Source organism: Crocuta crocuta, unplaced genomic scaffold, assembly GCF_008692635.1.
Source record: "Crocuta crocuta isolate KB4526 unplaced genomic scaffold, BGI_CrCroc_1.0 scaffold405, whole genome shotgun sequence".
Taxonomy (NCBI): Eukaryota; Metazoa; Chordata; class Mammalia; order Carnivora; family Hyaenidae; genus Crocuta; species Crocuta crocuta.
The window spans coordinates 404,318-425,780 of record NW_027531506.1 but is presented as its reverse complement, the minus strand read 5'-3'; the positions used below and the strand labels follow the sequence as shown (position 1 = coordinate 425,780).

Genomic DNA, 21,463 nt, shown 5'->3' with positions numbered 1-21,463 from the left:
TTTCCTACTGCCAGAATCAAATTGGATGTGCTGGGAAAGAGGAAGGTGGTAACTGGAGGGGAAGCTCAAGGAATATTTATCACCAGAGATGGACGGAAGGACAAAGTGTGACTGCAGGTTGAGGAATGGCAGCTTACTTTCAATTGAAAACAGAGTCCACTCCATATGTGAGGATAGGCATCAAACTAGACCCTGTCACTTAACATTTCTGGGCAAAAAAAGGAATTAGTGCATCAGTGCTCCTTATTGGAGCTTCTCTTCCTCATCTGAAAATTCAGGATGCAGCGCCTGCCACTTAGAGTTATTCTGAAGACATTTAAATTACCTACCTGAAAGTTGTCCACGCATAGGACATATTCACCATGTGTTTGCCAACGACCTGTGTGTTTCACAATCCTGCTTATGATTGACCCTCCCCAAGACATCAGTGTTCATCGGAGGGGACATTCTGAAAGTTCTGGATTTTAACAGAGCAAACAGTTTTAGGGTGAAAGAGAAAATAAGGAATAAAAAGACTATTGTTAAAATCTGAGAATGAAATGTTTGTGTCCCTTCCCAGAGCTCTTAGGGCAAATAGGAAATATGAAATTATGAAAAATACGACTGAGGTATATGATTAGTTTTCTGATCCCAGAGGGTCCCAATGAATCCCCGCAGGGGAGATTCCCTATGTAACACACATTGCTGCTATTCTTAAATTCTTCTGAGACTTACTTTAAGACCTGCCCCTACCTCCCACATCCTGGTATAAATGCATCTACACTTTACAGCTTAGAAAGGCCTCAGTGAACTTCCTCAATCAGAGGTGGAAAAAAAACTGGTGCGTTTTACAATCAGAAGTAAGTCTTTGTGTTTTTATGTTATTCATTTTTAGACACGAGGAGATTGCTGGAAGTGTCAAACTAAGGCACAGAAATTTGCACCTTGTTTGCCGGAAATATTCCCATGCAGTCCCTTCTGTACTCACGTCCTGAATTTGAATTCAGTAAGTTTTTCTGACAAGATGATTATTGAAAGTTTCATTGATCTCCCTGGATAATATTCTACAGAGCAGTCATTCGGGCAAAAGAACAAAAAAGGGTAAATGTTTTATTTATATAGAAAAATACAAGTACATTTTCAGTAATGGGATTAAGCTTACTCCAACAGAAAAGTTCTTGTAGTGAGAGCAAGGTAATCAATGAGTCCTTTACATCTATCTATCTATCATCTATCTATCTATCTATCTATCTCTCTATCTATCTATCTATCATCTATCTATCTATCTATCATCTATCATCTATCTATCATCTATGTTTTCTGGGAATGATTTTGACCTTGTGTATTAATCCTGGTTGAAGATCCATAGTTTATTCATTAAATATTTCATGAGGTTTATATTTTAAAAATGAGGAAAAAGAAGATAAATGTCCAATTTTTCAATGAATTCTTTCTAAGAGTTTTATTTCTTTACTTTATTTTCAGAAAAAAAAACACCTTTGTCATTCACTTAAAATATATTGGGCTACAAAATTTCTGTAGCTAGAGTGACCATTGAGCTGTCTTGCCCTCTAGTACATTCTCACTAGGGCTGAATTCTTGCCTGGGTTTTAATTTAATCTTCCTTACTCTTTTTTCTTGTTCTATTCAGAAGGGTGAGGGTGATCACCCTCTATCCCCCATCTTTAGTTCTGTTAGTCTCTCTGTTCCAGGAATACCATGCTTCACTGTCCAGAGACTTGTGTAGTTGACCTCCACCTGTTGCAGAAACCTGTTTAGATAGGTTTAATACTTATTAAGCTTGAAATGCTTAATAAGTTTTGAACAATGATCAATAAACCACTAATCCAACAACACATTGTTCAGAATGCTCTCCTTTTGCTCTGGCCTGATACAAGTAGCTAAGTCTTCTGTGATGTTCTTTGCCTGTAAGCACATGCTATTCATCTTTATTTTTCCTCTCCCCAATTATCAGAACTTCTGCCCTGATAGAAAGGGCAATTTCCTGCTAGACACTTCTTGACGGGTCACTGCAACTATCTACTGACTCCTGTTGTGCAGTGAAGGATACTGATAATCTTGGTAGGAACTCATTACTGGAGATGAAACAGGCTTTTGAAGAAGGGAGTCATTTATGTTTAATGCAACATCTAAGCTTAGGTTCTGAACTCCTCTGCCTGAAATCTGTACACATACACACATCACCAGTAGTTCCAAAGAAAGATCGTATATGTTAACTATGCCTCTGTTCTTTCTCCTTTCTAGAATACCATTCTTAAAATGAGCTTGCTTGTTCTCATCTTCCTTCAATTTGTTGCTTAAAAAGTTCACCTTTTTATAAGTACCTCACTGATGTTACTACTGAAAAGTTGAACATTCTCTCCACAAAACTCCAGTTTCTTTTTCTCCATAACAATTCCATTTGATACACCATTTACTTCATAGCACTAATGTGTGTCTGTCCACTGTATGTGAATGCCAGAAAGGCATGGATTTTGAAGGCAGTTTTGTTCACTCTTGCATTGACAGTCCCTAATGACATGAGTCTTATTTCATGACACTTTGTTTGAGATCAGGGGGGATCTCAATGACTCTTGAGGGAGATAGAACAGATATCATTATTCCCACTTACAAATGAGGACATGAGGTAACTCTTGGTTAAGGATCATTGCTCATTGTCAGCAAGTGATATTAGTGTAGTCAACAGATGTTAAGTACTCTCCCTCTATATACAGGAGATAAAGCACAAAATTGCAATTGTCTCTCTAAAACCTAAACTAAAGTAAGTTTAAGTGACTCAGCTTGAAATGAGACAAGAATTGGGCAGGTTGCAAAATAATTGAATATGCGAGGAAGGGCAAGAAAGAAGCATTTGAGAAAGGATGAGCAAACTAAGTGCTATTTATGATGTAAAACAGAGCAAAAAACCATATGGATTGTCATACCTCTGAATAGATACAAGTTGTAACAACTTAAATACCGACTATGCAAAATTTACCTCTTTATTAGCACGTGATGTCATTGCTGTAGACTGTTCTCAGAATAGTGAGTGGGAATTCATTTGATTTGATGATTCTTCAATCATTTATTTGCCATAATTTTTTTGACCAAAATGACTATTCTTTTTAAAGTTGTGATTCTGGTAACATCTGCATTATAACCTCTTGGATAATTGTTACCTATGAAGTTCCCCATATCCCATATGAGACTACCTTAAACAAATTTCCTGTGATTTTTCTTGATTAAGAAGTCTTCCAATCTATTGCTTTATACACTGAAATTCAAAATTGCTTAATTTTTCAGAGGACATGACAACATGACAATCCCCATTGTCATGCAGAGGTGATTAAAACATATGTAAATAATCCGTTTTTCATGATTACCCTTTTCCTTTCTTTTCTTTCTTAAAATTAAGTATATAAATATGTGCTAAGAAGTCACAGTNAGTGGAAAATAGATACATAAAGATGATAGAATGCATTGCAACGTGAATTAGAGGTATGTAGGTGTGCTGGAAGCATAAAGCATATTATGCCTTATAGGAAAAAAATAAAGTTTGAAAGGAAAAAATATTGAAGGGAGAGAGGGGACATGTAGCTCAGTTGTAAACTAGGATAATGCAATAGGTATTAAGTATAGTTATCTATAGATATAGCTATAAATATAAACTATAAATACAAATATAAATATAACTGTAGGTATACAGAGATAAATATAATATTATTCAATACAAAGACCAATGAAATAATGGCTTAATAAAAGGACAAATTCTGTTTATGGTAATATTCATTTGGAATGACCCATGGAAGATGTATTGGGAAAATAATTTCAATAAACAGACATATGAATTGTGCCTTCCTGACTGCTTTATTTCCATTGTTTGCAATGCAGACTCAGGCTCAGAAAATGTCCCTCACCAACGACAGTGCAATAACAGAATTCATTCTCCTGGGGCTCACAGACCACTCCGAGCTCCAGCTCCTCCTCTTTGTGCTGTTTCTGGTTGTGTACCTTGTCACTCTCTTGGGCAACCTGGGCATGATGCTATTGATCAGACTGGACACTCGCCTCCACACACCCATGTACTTCTTCCTCACCAATTTGGCCTTTGTAGACTTGTGTTACACCTCAAATGCAACCCCACGGATGTTGGCTAATTTCTTATCAGAGAAGAAGACCATCACCTTTGTTGGCTGCTTTACACAATGTTACATTTTCATCGCGCTTCTCCTCACTGAGTTTTACATGCTGGCGGCGATGGCCTATGACCGTTACGTGGCCATATGTAACCCTCTGCACTATAGTATGAAAATGTCCAGGCGTACCTGCATCTCTTTGGCCACATGTCCTTATGTCTATGGCTTCTCAGATGGGCTGTTCCAGGCCATCCTGACCTTCCGCTTGAACTTTTGCAGATCCAACGTCATCAACCACTTCTACTGTGCTGACCCGCCACTGATTAAGCTTTCTTGCTCTGATACTTATATCAAAGAGCATGCCATGCTCGTTTCAGCTGGCTTCAACCTCTGCACCTCCCTCAGCATCATCCTGGTGTCCTATGCCTTCATTATCGGTGCGATCCTCCGGATCAAATCGGCAGAAGGAAGGCGCAAAGCATTCTCCACCTGTGGTTCCCACATGATGGCCGTGACCCTGTTTTATGGGACGCTCTTCTGCATGTATGTAAGACCACCAACCGATAAGACTGTCGAAGAATCCAAAATAATAGCTGTCTTCTATACCTTTGTAAGTCCAGTACTTAATCCATTGATATATAGTCTACGGAACAAAGATGTAAAGCAGGCTTTGAGAAATGTCCTCAGAAGCTATAGGATCACTAAATGGGACTGCCTCCGATATCCGATAAATCGTAACTAAAACTTTGGCTCAAACATCTTAGCATTTTCTGATTATGTATTTTTATTTTCTCTATGAATATGTCTCAAATATCTCAGCTAAAAATTTCAGGTCTTCACTTATTAATATACATTCTTGCACCTGAACATGTGGTCCCTGAACCAGCAGCAGCAGCATCACCTTGGACTTTGTTAGAGATGTATTAGCACCACATTCTGCACCTCTGTATTCAAATCTGTATTTTAATCTACTCATAGGTGATGTGTAAACACATAAAATTTGAGGAGCACGGTTCTCATTGAAATGTCCCCCTCGGTGTGGCATGGAACATTCCTGTGTTCTTTTTTTTACAATGATAAACCAGATCAAGATGCTTCTTGCTGAACTCCTTACATTTATTTTATTCTTATTACTGTCTATCTTTTGGGAGTAGGAGTCTTTGTGAAACACATCCTTCCATACTTCTCCTTTGAGTTACTAAGTAAAATCAAAAATCATGGATCATGATAGTCTTCCTGTTCCTTGTGAATGTGCTCATATAATGGTCAATATCAGAATGTAGAAAAGAGAATAGGGTGATTTTCTTTTCCTATTTCTGAGTTTGTGGTACCAGTCTGTGGTCTCTGAACTATAGGGACCCACTTCTTCCCTCTGACCTGCAAGCCTGAATCTATGCACTCAAGTCTAGGAAAAGAAAGAATATTTCCAGTGTTACTTGGATTTTTAAAATCTAGAATTACTTGGCATTATCCTTTATCTTTTCTAGGTTACAAGTGAAAATTTGGATTTGAGTTTTTCTCTTTTCTCATGTAAATGTTTATTCCATTTACCTAAACACTGCTTTAGCTGTAAACTGCTGATTTCCTATTTTTCACATTTATTTTGCAACATTTTCCTTTTTTTCCAGTGTCTTCTTTAACCTTTGAGCTATTTAGAAGACAGTGCTTAATTATCATATATTTAAGATTTTAAAAGATATACTATTGTTATATATTTGTAATTTAGTTCTGTTGTCAGAGAATATGTGCCTTACAATTTTAATCTTGGAAATTTACTAAGTTTAGTGTTTTATTTATAGCTTTATTGAGATATAATTGACACATAACATTGTATATGCTTAAGGTGTACATTGTGATGAGTTGATACATGTATTTGTTATGAAATTATTATCACAAGACTAATTAACACATCTATCATATTGCATAAGCATAATTTTTTCTTTTTCTTTTCTTTTTTTTTTAAGTAGTAGTGGTCATGGTGAAATATTTAAGATCTACTCTCTTAGCATTTTCAAGTATACAGTACACTATTGTTAACTATAGTCACCATGTTGTATATTAGATTCCCCTAAGGTATTCATCTTATAACTGATGGCATGTAGCCTTTGACCAACATTTCCCCTTTTCTCACGTCCCTCACCCCTGACAACCAGCATTGCACTCTGTTTATATGAGTCTGACTTTTTTAGATTCCACATAAAAGTTAGGTCATGAGATTTTTCTCTCTCTCTCCCTCTGCCCCTGGCTCCTGCTCTCTACATACATACATACATACATACATACATACATACATACATATAAAAAGATGTTAGATCATACATTCTTATTCTCTGACTTATTTCACTTAGCATAATGCCCTCATCCAATGTTACAAATGGCAATTTCCACTTTTTAAATAATGGAATAATATTTCGTTGTATGTAAGTACCACTTCATATTTATCCATTCATCTGCAAATGGACATTAACATTGTTTCCATGTCTTAAGGCTTGTGAGCTTTGCTGTAATGAACATGAAGGTGCATCAAGATTATGATTTCATTTCCACTGGCTATATCCTCAGAAGGGGGCTGATTGGATCATATGATCGTTCTATTTTTCATTTTTTTGAAGAAGCTCCATACTGTTTCTATATTGTTTGTACTGATTTATGTTCCCATCAGCGATGCACATGGGTTCCTTTTTCTCCACATCCTCTCCAGCACTTGTTATCTCTTGTCTTTTTGATAATAGCCATCTAATAGCTGTGAGGTTGTATCTCTCTGTGGTTTTCATTTGCATTTCCATGATGTTTAGCAATATGCAGCTTTTCATTACCTGTTGGTCATTTGTATGTCTTCTTTGGAAAAATTTCTGTTCAGGTCATTTGCCGACTTCTAAAGAGGCTTGTTTGTTTTTATATTGAGCTGTGTTGTTCTTTATGTGTTTTGGATATTAGCCTCTTTATTGTTCACAAATATTTTTTCTCAGTCCATAGATTGTCTTCTTATTTTTGTTGATAGTTTATTTTGCTGTGCAGAAGCTTTAAGTTTGATGTCTAATTTTTCTTTTGTTGCTTGTTCTTTTGGTTTCAGGTACAAAAAGTCATTGCTAAGACCAATGTCAAGGAACTTGTTTCCTATGGTAGTTTTTATACTTAAGTCCTTAATTTATTTCAAGTTAATTTGTGTGTGTGGTATAAAATGTATAATTGTTCTGGATGTGGTTATCCAGTCTTCCCAACACCACTCACTGAAGAGACTATCTTTTCCACATTGAGTATTTTTTAAAANTATAGTGAACTGAAATTTCAGTTTTTTTTTTTTCTCTTGGAAGGGAGGACAAATCTTAAGAAAACAAATATTACATTTACAACGAGCATTTTAATGAATGTCATAAAAGATCTGAACAAGGTCACATAAACGAGAACAGTTAATGTGATGAGCAGGTTTAATATAAGTAGAGGAACATCAAAAATTTTCATTGAGGCTGATATCTAAAAGATGGGTAGGCAATTACCTGAGGAAGTTTGGGAGAAATAGTATCCAACGCAATGACAAAGCTTATGACAAGTTTCTGAGTTTGAAACAAAAGGTCTTCACAAAACTGACAGAGAATATAGAACTTTGATTTCAATACATCACTTTCAGAATGTGCCATAACCAAGCCTTCACAATTAGACTAAGAACTATTTAGCATGTGGGCCATATCATTTTATCTTTGTATGTCTTGGATGAGCACATAATTGGACACTTGGTAAATGGGAAGAAAAGGTAGACATATTTTTTTCACATTTGGCCTCTTTGTTTTCATCTGTGAGCCTGTAAATAACATTGTCGAATGATATACTCACCAAGTTTTTCATAAAATATTGTTTTTCGACACCTGGACTTAACATCTTCTTTTTAAAATTTTTTATTTTTAATTCCAGTATAATAAACATACAGTGTTATATTAGTTTCAGGTGTACAGTACAGTGATTCAACAATTCCATACATTATTCAGTGCTCATTATGATAAGTGTACTCAATCTCCTTCACCTATTTTCCCCATCCCCCAGCCTTGGTTCTGGTAACCATTAGTGTGTTCTCTATAGTTAAGACGGTTTTTTTCTGTTTCTCTCTTTGTTTGTTTGTTTCTTAAATTCTATATATGAACGAAGTCATATGGTATTTGTCTTTCTCTGACTGACTTATTTCACATAAAACTGCAATAATTTATAAACAAATACGCATCAAGAAGAAATATAAAACAATAATAAAATACTACTTTTCTCTTACCACATTAACAAAGATTAAAAAGTGTTAGCCAGCATGAGAGAAAATAAGCCCCTGGTACCTGGCTAAGGAGGGGCATGTAAATTGTGAAGAAATTTGTCAATATCATCAAAATTAATATGCACATGAACTCTGACCCAGAAGTTTCCCCTACATGTATATACACAAACATGCACAAATGCATTTAAAATAATGTGTTTTCCAGTATTGTTTTTTGAAATTTAAAAGACAAGGGGTGGCCTGGCTGGCTCAGTCATTGGTATATGATACTCGTCATCTTGGGGTTGTGGTTCAAGCCCCATCTTTGGAGTAAAGCTTTCTTAAAACGATTAAATTAGGTGCTCCTGGATGGCTCAGTTGGTTAAATGTCTGACTTCGGCTCAGGTCAAGATCTCACGGTTCGTGGGTTTGAGCCTCCGCATCGGGTTCTGTGCTGACAGCTAAGAGCCTGGAGCCTGCTTCAGATTCTGTGCCTCCCTCTCTTTCTGCCCTTCCTTGTTCTCACTCTGTCCCTGTTTCTCTCTCAAAAATAAATAAACTTAAAAAATTAAATTAAATTAAAACGACCAGAAATAAACTGAATGTTCAATAATAGTAGGCCAATTAACTGAATACTATCTAGACATAGCGATGAATGGTATGCTGAAATAAAATACTGTTAAAAAGAATCCAAGGGATGTGTGTAATGTACTAAAATATGTATTAAATTTTTATAACATCAACATGTAACATCATTGTTAATATATGTCCACATCATGTACCTATGATATGAAATAGACAAATATGCTATTCTTTTTTTTTAAGNACTTAAAAAATTAAATTAAATTAAAACGACCAGAAATAAACTGAATGTTCAATAATAGTAGGCCAATTAACTGAATACTATCTAGACATAGCGATGAATGGTATGCTGAAATAAAATACTGTTAAAAAGAATCCAAGGGATGTGTGTAATGTACTAAAATATGTATTAAATTTTTATAACATCAACATGTAACATCATTGTTAATATATGTCCACATCATGTACCTATGATATGAAATAGACAAATATGCTATTCTTTTTTTTAAGAAGTAATTTTTTTTAATGTTTTATTTATTTCTAGGAGAGAGAGAGAGACAGCGTGAGCAGGGGAGGGTCAGAGAGAGAGGGAGTCACAGACTGAAACAGGCTCCAGGCTCCGAGCTGGCAGTCAGCACAGAGCCCGACGCGGGGCTCGAACCCACGAACCGCGAGATCATGACCTAAGCGAAAGTCGGACGCTTAACCGACTAAGCCACCCAGGCGCCCCTCAAATATGCTATTCTTGACAAAAATGTATAAATACCATCTATTTGTGGGAAACCTCAGATGAACTCAGATTGAATGGCATTCTCTAAAATAACTGACTAGTTCTCATTAAATATCAAGTAATGAAAGACAAGACTGAGGAAATGTCCCAGATTAGAGAACAGTAAGGAGACACAACCTCTAAAAGCATTATGAGACCCAGGATTGTATCTTACAACAAACAAAAGACACTGAGGGAAGAAGATCTCTGAAGTTTAAATATATCATTTAGTTATTATTATTGACCTGCTGTTAATTTTTTGGCTGTGATAATTGTACCATTTTTGCACAAGATCCCAGCAGGAGAGAAAACTAGTAAAAGATATGCATGAACATTCTGCTCTATTTTTACAACTTTTCAGTAAATCTAAAATCATTTAAAATGAAAAACTGTAAAAAGGCATTGCATTCATTATGTATGTTTTTATATGCATAGAATACTTCTGGAGGCATAATTAATGATTGACAATTATGGCCTCTGGAAAGCAGACAGACCCGAGGGTTCTGGGGGAAGAAATGGTTATCTCCTTCTCATTGTTTATCTTTCTTCCATTCCTCATTTTTTACCATGTGCATATAACCTGTTTTCAATAAAATTTAGTTAATCAAAAGTAAAAAATAACAACAACAACGATTCAGTATATCAATGTTACTTAAATTTTCTTAAATTAAAAAAAAACAGCTTTGAGGATATTTTAGGTTTGGTCATCAATTGTAATGTCTTGGTGAAAAACATCACATGAAAACATATGAACTATTTTTCCGTGTGTGTGTGTATGCGTGTGTCTGTGTGTGTGAATGTGTGAAAAGGCAAAGATTAAAAGGTTATATAAAAGAGCCTTACAAGCAATATTGCTTAAAATTTTTTAAAATGTGAACAAGCCTCTAATATTCTTTTTCTCTTCTTTACTTTTCTTCTTCTTTCTTTTATGAGAGAGAGGGAGAGAGCACATGACTGGGGTAGGGACAGGAAGCGTCAGAGAAAGAAAGTGAGAGAGAGAGAGAGAGAAAGAGAGAGAATCTAAAACAGACTCCATGCTGACCATGGAGCTTAAAGCAGAGCTCGACCTCATGACTCTGATATCACGAATTAAGCTGAAACCAAGAGTCAGATACTCAACCAACTGATGCCCCAGGCACCCCAAACCTCTGATATGCTTTATAACATCTTAAATAAAACCAAAAAGCAATTCTATAAGATGTGACTAAGATATGATGTGGCAATATAACAAACTCTACCTATTTGATCTGAAGCTACTGTATTTTAAGCAATCTCGAATCCTAGTTCTCTTGCTATGGGCATGAAATTAGAGAGAGGCAAGCATAAGAATTCATGCCCCAGTGAGGATCTGATCATATGGCACTTAAGGCTCTTACTTTTGTATTATTATCCTAATGTAAATTTTTTAAATTTAATCTTAGATAGTTAGCATACAGTGCAATGGCATGGTTTTGACTTGGATTCAGGGGCACAATTTAGTGATTCATCACTTACATACAATAACCAGTGTTCATCATAACAAGTGCCCTTTCTAGTACCCATCACCCATCTAGCCCATCTCCCACACAACTCCCTCTGTCAAATCATAGTTTATTTTCAATCATTAAGAGTCTCTTGTGGTTTCTTTCCTTCTCTTCTCTCCGCCTTGCCATATGTTCATCTGTTTCGTTTCTTCAATTCCATATATGTGTGAAATTATATGGTATTTGTCTTTATCTGACTAGCTTATTATGCTTAGCATAATACACTCTAGCTCCATCAATGTCATTGCACACGGCAAGATTTTATCGTTTTTCATGTCTGAGTAATATCTTCTTTATCAGTTCACCAGTTGATGGACATTTGGGCTCTCTCCATAGTTTGGCTATTGTTGAAAACGAGCTATAAACATCTGGGTGTATGTGTTCCTTCAAATAATTAATTTGTATTCTTGGGGTAAATACTTAGTAGTACAATTGCTGAATCATAGGGTAAATGAGAAAAGATGAGTCTGAATACTAAGCTGGATTAGACGAGGAGAGTTGGGAAGTTTTGCTAACATACTTAGATTTAATTTGGCACAGCAGAGGATCCACGAACACTTCTTAACCTGAGTGGTGATATGAAGGGACTATGACTTTCAGTCATGATTCAGCATGTAGGGTTGAGAGACAAGAATAATCTTGTTTTAATCAAAGTAGACAAGGACTGAGTGACTGGCCATTATCATTATTAATCCAGCAAATGAGAATCTTCTTCCCAAACCATTTTTACTCCAGTCCAAAAGTTCTAGTTCTTCCTTCCAGCCTGTTATTAACGTTAGGAGAAAGATTTAAATTGATCACTAACTTATCTGTTCGTATGTCCTTGCTATTTTTCTAACACCTCATTTCTACACAAATTTAGTGTTGTACTTCCCAATTCCCTGCCATTAAGATCCCAAAGTGCATGGTGGTAAACCTCCCCTTGCCCCCCAAATTGCTGAGCAAATTTGAGTTCCACTAAGCTCTCAGAAAACAAAATATTGTTTATCCTAAATTTCTAATAAGGGAAGTCATTTGTATTTTATTTTCTCAATTTTATTGACATTAAGATATTTAAAATTCAGAATATTTGAATTGACAGTGACCTAAGATATGCTGTAGTATATCCACATGCATTTTATTTTATTTTATTTTATTTTATTTTATTACTTTATTTTATGTTTAACATTTATTTATTTTTTAAAGAGAGACAGAAGGGGTGTGGAGTGTGAGCGGGGGAGGGGCAAAGAGAGAGAGGGACATAGAATCTTAAGCAGTCTCCAAGCTCTGAGCTGTCAGTGCAGAACCTGATGAGAGGCTTGAACCAAAAAAACAGGAGATCATGATTTGAGCGATAGTTGATGCTTAACCAACTGAGCCATCCAGGTGCCTCTATTCATATGCATTTGAAACATGAAGAAGTCAAAAGAGGGTAACTCACCTAGCCCTAAAGGACTAGCATGTGTAAAGAGAATTAATTCCCCCGTGAAATAAAGCCTATGTTACTAGGTACTCTCTCTTGCTAAATGTGGTAATACATTTATTAGATAATGTTTCCATGAATCTAGAAAAATAGGACTTTTTGAGGCATTCTTGTAGATGTGTAATTTGTTTGTGAAGTGAGATGATGTTTAACCCACTTCCTGGGATGAGATGAAGTAACTGTGAGGAAACCATGAACGTTAGTGGCTAAAGACAGTAGATTTGTAGTCAGATCTGCTTTCTCATCTCACCCAGGTCACTGAATAGGTCTTTCATTTTGAGAAAAGTGATTATCTTTTCTAAGGCTCACTTCCTTCAGCTGTAAAACTGGTTCAATAATATTAACCTGAGGGGCACCTGGGTGGCTCAGTCGGTTGAGTGTCTGACTTCAGGCTCATTTCATCTCACAGTTCATGAGTTCAAGCCCTGTGTGCGGCTCTGTGCTGACCGCTTAGAGCCTGGAGCCTGCTTCAGATTCTGTGTCTCCCTCTCTCTCTGCCCCTCCCCTGCTTGCACTCTGTTTCTCTCTCTCAAAAATAAATAAACATTAAAAAAATCAACAATAATGTTAACCTGAAAATTTTAAATGAGTTTTTGACAAAATCTTACATGAAAAAAGGAGTTCAGTATGGCAACCCTAATAAAAGTTAAGTATTTTGTTAATCTAATATATTATAAACACCTAACCACTAAGAAATTCAACAGCTATACAAAGTACACAATGACCTAGAAATTAAGGAGTTGGAAACACTGTCAATCATGTGGATTATGTAGGAGTCTCCAATTGCTTTCGTTTCCTTTTGGCCTTTTCTAAAACTAAACATTGTAAAATAAGTATTTGACTTATTTTACAATGGTCTAAAGGACCATTGTAAAGGACTAAAATACCCCCTTTTAAAAAAGTTCTTAACGTTTTTAACGTTTATTTATTTTTAAGAGACAGAGCACAAGCAGGCGAGGGGCAGAGTGAAAGGGAGACATAGATTCTGAAGCAGTTCCAGGCTCTGAACTGTCAGCACAGAGGCCAACATGGGGATCATCCCATGACCCATGAGTTCATGAGTCAACCCTTAACCAACTGAGCCACACAGGCACCCCTAAAAAACCCCTTTTTTCAAATGAATGTCTGATCACTGCAATAATACCATATGGTAGAATATGCTCTGTCACACTGGTGGACAAGTGAAATTGAAACTCTTTAGAATGCAGCCCTCTCTGGGGAGTGATGGAGGCAATGAGGGGGAATGGGCCCAGCAAGGTTTGACAAATGTTCAGTAAGACCATTCCCGAGAGAGAGGAAGAAGAAGACACAGAAGAGAAGCTTAAGCCATCCCTAATTCCCATGTCCTTGAGCTGTCTCCTGGAAATTTTTAATTGGCAGAATTGATTGCTTCATGTTGATTTGTTTTAATACCATAGGGAAAAATAATCACCCTTTTAAACAGGAGCAACAATTTCCTTCATGGATTTTTGAAGGCACATTGGTTTTCCTACTTCTGTATAGGTAGGGCTGTCTATTTTGCATGTTAGGAATGGGTCAAGGTGTTTCTGTGTATACTTGGAATCCAATTTCTTATTTGGTAGGAATCGACGTGCAGTTGGAATGGGTAAATGGCTACCTAGACAAAAACCAGAGCCACTCCTATAACAAATGTCAATGCTCATAATTTGGGTATTTTTATTCTTCTAAATATTAAACAAAGGGAAGGTAGATGTTAAGAATTTCTTTTGATAGTCTATATGCCTCACACATAGTCAGATTTTTACATACATTGTATGTTTTAAAATCTTCAGAACAAAATCATGCAGCAACATTTTAAATGTGAGAAAACTGAGGCTGATATAGGTCAAGACGTCTGTAATCACCGAGCTGGTAGGCAGCACACTTGTACTTTTTAAAATCGAATCTGCCCAGTTGCCAAACCTGTGAGATGAACGCCTGTATTAAGGATACTGGAAACATTTGAGCACAAAATAATTTTTTTTTAAATGTTTTTTATGTTTTATTTATTTCTAGGAGAGAGAAACAGCGTGAGCAGGGGAGGGTCAGAGAGAGAGGGAGGCACAGAATCTGAAACAGGCTCCAGGCTCTGAGCTGGCAGTCAGCACAGAGCCCGACGCGGGGCTCGAACCCACGAACCGCGAGATCATGACCTAAGCGAAAGTCGGACGCTCAACCGACTAAGCCACCCAGGCGCCCCAAGCACAAAATAATTTTTAAAGTTTTGCAAAGCATACAGATAGCTTAGTACATTATTTTTAAGAAAGACGGAGGGGAAGAAAAGGGCACAAACACATAGAAGGCGCAACATGAGGTTCCAGTGCTCTCATCTCTAGTAGGAGATGAGAAAAAGATCGTGTCACACTCCATACATATCTTAAATAACCATTTTGGAAGGATGATGCTTCCTATCATACAGAAAGGTTTTTAGTTTTTCAAAACATCTTAATGTGTTCACTAGGCAACAGTTGGTCTAGGGCTGAGCTAGAGGACAGGAGTCAGCAAAAGGTGAACTGCTCAGGGTAATATGGAGTTCTTGAGGTCATTCCAGAATATAAGAGTTAGAGCCGAGAAATTTTAATGAGGAAGAAAAAACAAAAGCAAAAACAAAAAAATGGAAGAACAGAGATATGTTATGAGGCTAGGGATTAAGTGCTGTAAATCTCTGGAAAAATCCTCTGTGGTTACACGAGGAGAATTTAAGGAATAAATGACTAATGGTTAGATTTCATTTTTAAACCAGTTTTGTTTTAAGTACCTTTCACCTGCATTACCTAGAGTTGCAGTGTGTGTGTGTGTGTGTGTGTGTGTGTGTGTGTGTGTTGCATGCACGAGCACATGTGAGAACATAGAATGGATGGGAAAAAAAAAAGTCTCCGGCATATTTACAAGGTCTCAAGAGGCTAACACTGTCATTATTTAAATACTGTCATCCCAATTTTTAAGTCATATCATTGTCTTTGTGCGTAACCTCTGAGGGACTAATTAAATTCTATTAATTATCACCTGATAGTTTTATCTTATGTAGATAAAACTTTCTTTTTTTCAAGAGGAAACTTGTTGATTGAGTGGGAAATAAATCCACGATTACATATATCTTTGCCTGAGGATCTATATTTCTCTTCTGTTATAGCTTAGTAATAGCTGTTTTTTAGGGTGAAGGGAGAATTTTTTAAATGAATTTGGATCAAACTAGTAATGATTGATATTCCATCTCATAAGGGGTTTGTGTTTGTCACAGATTTTAAAAACTGTTTTTTAGTGTTTCTTTAATTTTGAGAGAAAGAGAGGGTGAGCGTGTGTGAGCATGTGTAGGAGAGGGGCAGAGAGAGAGGGAGACACAGAGTCAGAAGCAGGCTCCAGGCTCTGAGCTGCCAGCACAGAGCCTGAATGGGGCTTGGATCCACGAATTGTGAGATCATGACCTGGGCTGAAGTTGGTAACTTAACTGACTGAGCCACCCAGGTGCCCCATGTGTTTGTCACAGATTTTAACTGTTTGGTCCACCAAGAGTATTGATTCTAGACTGCCTATATTTTGAAAACCTGTAAGAAAGAAGCAATGGCCAATGCAAATCTGAAGCCCAGGATGAGTTCTACAGAGACCTATAGTAACCCTGGAAGTTTATATTAGTTATGAATCGTTTATGAAGAAATTATTTCATTTCTTGCAAGAGCAAAACAAAATAATGGTTGAATTAGAAATTTAATTCTCTTTCATATAAAACTCTGAGCTGGTATGTCAGTTAAGCTCTGCCATGATTTTAGTCGTTGTGACCTTCTCTGTCATCTCATCCGTATGATCCAGGGTAGCTCAGCACTATGGCCTCCCAGCTGCCAATGGGAGGCAGAAAGGAGGAAGGAAAGGGCAAGCCTATGGTAGAAAGGGATGGATAAAAATTGCATACTTCTCTTTCATCACATTCTCTTGCCTAGAACCTACTATTAGGTGGTATAAAATGTAGACTGAGAATTAACAAAGGAAAAGGAAGTTTTGCCAGTTTTTTTGTTTGTTTTCGTTTTATTTTCGTTTTTTTTTGTTGTTGTTGTTTTGTTTTTAACATTGTTGCATAAATACAAACCATAGCTCCTAGGAGCAAGCACTAAAATGGCTATGGGGGAGGTACGGCTTCTATCCAGTCTGTCTCAAATCTGTCTGTGGCTCTAGGCTATCATTTTTCTAATATAGTTTATTGTCAAGTTGGTTTCCATATAACACCCAATGCTCATCCCAACATGTGCCCTCCTCCATGCTTGTCACCTATTTCCCCCTTTCCCCCATTCCCCATCAACCCTAAGTTTGTTCTCAGTATTTAAGAATCTCTTATGGTTTGCCCCCCTCCCTCTCTTCAACTATTTTATTCCCCTTCCCCATTCCCCATGGTCTTCTGTTAAGTTTCTCCTGAACCACACATGAGTAAAAACATATGGCATCTGTCTTTCTCTGCCTGACTAATTTCACTTAGCATAACACCCTCCAGTTCCATTCACGTTGGTACAAATGGCCAGATTTCATTCTTTCTCATTGCCATGTAGTATTCCATTGTATAGATAAACCACATTTTCTTGATCCATTCATCAGTTGATGGACATATAGGCTGTTTCCATAATTTGGCTATTATTGAAAGTGCTGCTATGAACATTGGGGTACACATGCCCTTATGCATCAGCATCCCTGCATCCCTTGCATAAATACCTAGCAGTGCTATTCTTAGGTCATAGGGGAGTTCTATTGTTAATGTTTTGAGGAAGCTCCACACTGTTTCCAGTTTAGCCTATCATTTTGCTCTTCTGTCTGTTTTCTCCAATGTAGACAAACATAACGGAACAAGTCATTCTCTGGTCTAATTCAGATCTGATGCACTGAAAACGTAGCTTCTCCAAACATATTGAATTCACTGGAAAAACATTAAAAGACTTTTTGAAAGCTTTTCTGTGTATTATATTATGCACAAACATGGTAAAACATTTTACAATCAGTCAACTTTTGAAAGCTTTCTCTTTTCTTCCATTTTCCCCCAAACTAGCATCCAGTCATTCTAAAATAGAAGTATTGAGTTCTTAAATCTTACAAAGACTGAATGAAGAAGCATATTTGAATTTATCCCCTAGTTCCCTTTTACAAAGAAGCTAAGGAATAATGTGGCAAGGTCAGGAAGAAATAATTGTTACCAGAAAAGAACTTACGGTACAAAGTTCTCAACCAGTAATTATATTATTGGGTAAATTCATTTAGGTAAGTGGTAGATATTTGTTTATTGGCACTGACAAGCAATCTGGGATGAAAAAAGTGATGTAAGGTTAAGTAAAATATTGAAAATAAACAAAGTAGAATGCAGGTGAGTAAGAAATGTCTTGATATAAGCCAAAATGGTAAATGGACAAAGAGAAATAAGAGGAATATTTATCAAAGAAAAAGACTTGAGCCCACTAGTGACTGTGGCCCCAAGGTATAAGTGTGTTTTCTAACACTTTATTGGATACTTTCCCGCTAAACCACTATTTCCAGTGTCTCTTGAGACAAAAAGTCATAGAAAGAGAAAGAAAAATACCTGTAAAAAACTCAAAATGATGATCTAAGAAAATATTATATTTTACCTTAAAAAAAATGTACTGATCTAAAGTTCTCATGTCCCCTTGAAGGAAATTATGAGAAGAAATTTCACCGCAGTGAATGAGTTCATTCTCCTTGGATTGACCAGTCGCCTGGAATTGCAGATTCTCCTCTTTGTGCTGTTTCTGGCCATTTACGTGGTCACAGTCGCAGGGAATCTTGGCATGATTGTACTCATCCAGGTCCATGCCCGGCTGCACAAACCCATGTACTTTTTCTTGAGCCACTTATCCTTTGTGGATCTGTGCTTCTCTTCCAATGTGACCCCAAAGATGCTGGAGAGTCTCTTGTCGGAGAAGAAAACCATTTCTTATCCTGCGTGTCTAGTGCAGTGTTACTTTTTCATTGCCTTGGTCCACGTGGAGATCTACATCCTGGCTGTGATGGCCTTTGATCGGTACATGGCCATCTGCAACCCTCTGCTTTACGGCAGCAAGATGTCCAAGAGTGTGTGCACATCCCTCATCACGGGCCCTTATGTGTACGGAGCACTCACCGGCCTCATGGAAACCATGCGGACTTACAACCTAGCCTTCTGTGGTCCTAATGAAATTAACCACTTCTACTGTGCTGACCCACCACTCATTAAGCTGGCTTGTTCTGACACTTACAACAAAGAGCTGTCCATGTTCGTTGTGGCTGGATGTAACCTTTCCTTTTCTCTCCTCATCATCCTGATTTCCTACCTTTATATTTTTCCTGCTATCCTGAGGATTCGTTCCACAGAAGGCAGGCACAAAGCTTTCTCTACGTGTGGCTCCCATCTGACAGCTGTCACCATCTTCTATGCAACTCTTTTCTTCATGTATCTCAGGCCCCCTTCAGAAGAGTCTGTGGAACAGGGGAAAATGGTTGCTGTATTTTACACAACGATAATTCCCATGTTGAACCCCATGATTTATAGCCTTAGGAATAAAGATGTGAAAGAAGCATTAACCAAAGAGTTGATCAGGAAAAAAAGATTTTCTTAAAAGCTAGAACTATTCTTTTGGGTTGCAATCTTTTCCTAAACCGCTTTTTCTGAAGTTACAGGAAGTAATTGATGATGAAATGAGAAATATGGTGCAGAAAAGGGAAATATTGCATTTTTAAAAGTTTTAATGATTAAAAAAATCCAAACAAATAAGTAAAATTTTCATTGCAGAAATTTGTGTGTTTGTGCTTGCCATTCATTTTGTTTAGTAGTTACATAAATTTTTTCAGCTTTTGTGCACACAAAAAAATTACATGTTTTCTGGTTTGGGCTTGGGTAGAAAAGTGTGACTACTCTGGACAGTGAGTTTTATTAGAATTTATTAGATTTCATGTGTGTCACTTCTCAGTTGAGCATTTAATTGTGAGAAAACTCTTCAGTGTTTGTTATTTTGTTTTGTTTTGTACTTGCTCTGGTAACCAGCAGTATTTAAAATTTAAGATTTAAGCATGGGTTCTTGAGAGAGGAAACATGGAACGTGCCCTCCACCAACTCACAACGGAAATATAGAACGGATGCGAAGTGCCCTTTGTTTTACAGGCTATTACATTTGGTTGAATTGTTTATTACCATGTCAACAAGAGCCTCTTTTGACTGATACAATATTAAGTATACAAATTTCAAACATGTGAATGTATATAATAGAAATTAGGTCCCACAACTCTAATGAAATCATATCTGAGATTTTATGTATCTAGGATTTTAGGTTTTTACATAAGTGCATGCTTGTAATTAAGTTTACTTATTGTAATTATTATTTAAAATCACTAATGTAAAGCATATATGCTGTTTTAAAAGTCAAATAATATTATAGGATTATATAAATTCTTGTCTTACTTCTACCCCTGCCTGTCTCCCCATAGATAGCACCTTCTTATTATTTTTTTTTTTTGGTAATTAAGTCGTTTGAAATTGTATGCTTATATGTCTATTTTATTGATTTTTTGAATATGCACACAATTCATTGGCATCTCTTTACTAAAGAGAAAGTATTACAATTCTTCCACCTAATCCTACACTCCTAATAGTTCTTTCTCCTCATCTTTATAGTAGGGTCACATTTTAATTTTTCTTAAATTGATATCATTATTGTTAAAATAACAACAAATATTTTATTAGTAAAGCCAGAATAATAAGATGAGTAACAGTCTGAACATTACTAACACTAATTACCAGCACTATGTTAATATTATGAATACAATTCTCAGTATATGCTGGGTTTTTTTGTTTTTGTTTTTGTTTTTGTTTTTTTGTATTTACATTTCCCCAAACTTCCAAGAACTATAAAGCAACTCTTAGACAAATAGATAGCTGACGTATAATTTACACATGTTCTCCCTGGAAGCTTTCTGTCCCCTTATTGGATTCTGTACTGGTGTCTCTCTACACATGTTGCAGAGCTGTTATCTGGAGACTGTAGTTGCTACTCTTGGTTTGAAATGTTTCATTAATTCAACCTATGCTGATTACTGGACCATATGCTACAAACTAGAGATTCAGCAATACACAAGGCAGAAAAAGTCCTTTATTATGTTTTTGAGGAAGGGTATTTTTTTAAAACTTTTTTAATGTTTTATTTATTTCTGAGAAAGACAGAGAGAGAGAGAGAGAGAGAGCAGGGGAGGGGAAGGGAGAGAGGGAGACACAGAATCCGAAACAGGCGCCAGGCTCCGAGCTGTCAGCAGAGAGCCCAATGCGGGGCTCGAACCCACGAGCGGTGAGATCATGACCCGAGCCGAAGTCGGACGCTTAACCAACTGAGCCACCCAGGCGCACCTGAGGTAGGGTATTTTGATAGCAAAGCGTCCACACAAACATAATCAAATAGTTCAAGTGTTAGTAAGTGTTATGAGGAAGGGAAAGCAAGGCAATGGGGAAGACAATGACTTGGGAGCATCAGAAGTGAGGGTGGTGCTGATGTGTCAATTTCACCTGCTGGGAAAGGCCTCTTGGAGAAGGTGACACATTGAATGGAAGGCTCATTGATCAGAACAAGGCAAACACAAACAAATCTTTGGGAACTACAACCAGGAGAATCAAGCGAGTACAAAGTTTCAGGATGAAGGCTGGCATGTTGAAGTAGCAGAAGGAAAAGCCATGTGGCTGAAGCTTAATAAATGGGAGAAGCAGTAGGAGGGTTGATGCCAGAACAGCAGCCCCTTATTTATTGGATGGCACAGTGGACTCGCGTA

At 36.9% G+C, this 21,463-nt stretch overlaps 2 protein-coding genes across 2 annotated transcripts; both read left to right on the top strand.

Annotated features, from left to right (window-relative positions):
- The first annotated feature begins 3,885 nt into the window (after nucleotides 1-3,885).
- On the top strand, nucleotides 3,886-4,857 carry LOC144238515 (olfactory receptor 5M11). Its single transcript, XM_077772314.1, has one exon. It carries the CDS (start codon nucleotides 3,886-3,888, stop codon nucleotides 4,855-4,857), a length of 972 nt encoding a protein of 323 aa, XP_077628440.1.
- A 13,476-nt stretch (nucleotides 4,858-18,333) lies between these two features.
- Nucleotides 18,334-19,269, top strand: LOC144238517 (olfactory receptor 5M8). The gene has a single exon (XM_077772317.1). The coding sequence runs from the start codon at nucleotides 18,334-18,336 to the stop codon at nucleotides 19,267-19,269; it is 936 nt and encodes a 311-aa protein (XP_077628443.1).
- Nucleotides 19,270-21,463: the final 2,194 nt, after the last annotated feature.

What these genes read in the sequence shown, in the direction of transcription:
- LOC144238515 (XM_077772314.1), top strand. Translation starts at nt 3,886, where the DNA reads ATGTCCCTCACCAACGACAGTGCAATAACAGAATTCATTCTCCTGGGG.
- LOC144238517 (XM_077772317.1), top strand. Translation starts at nt 18,334, where the DNA reads ATGAGAAGAAATTTCACCGCAGTGAATGAGTTCATTCTCCTTGGATTG.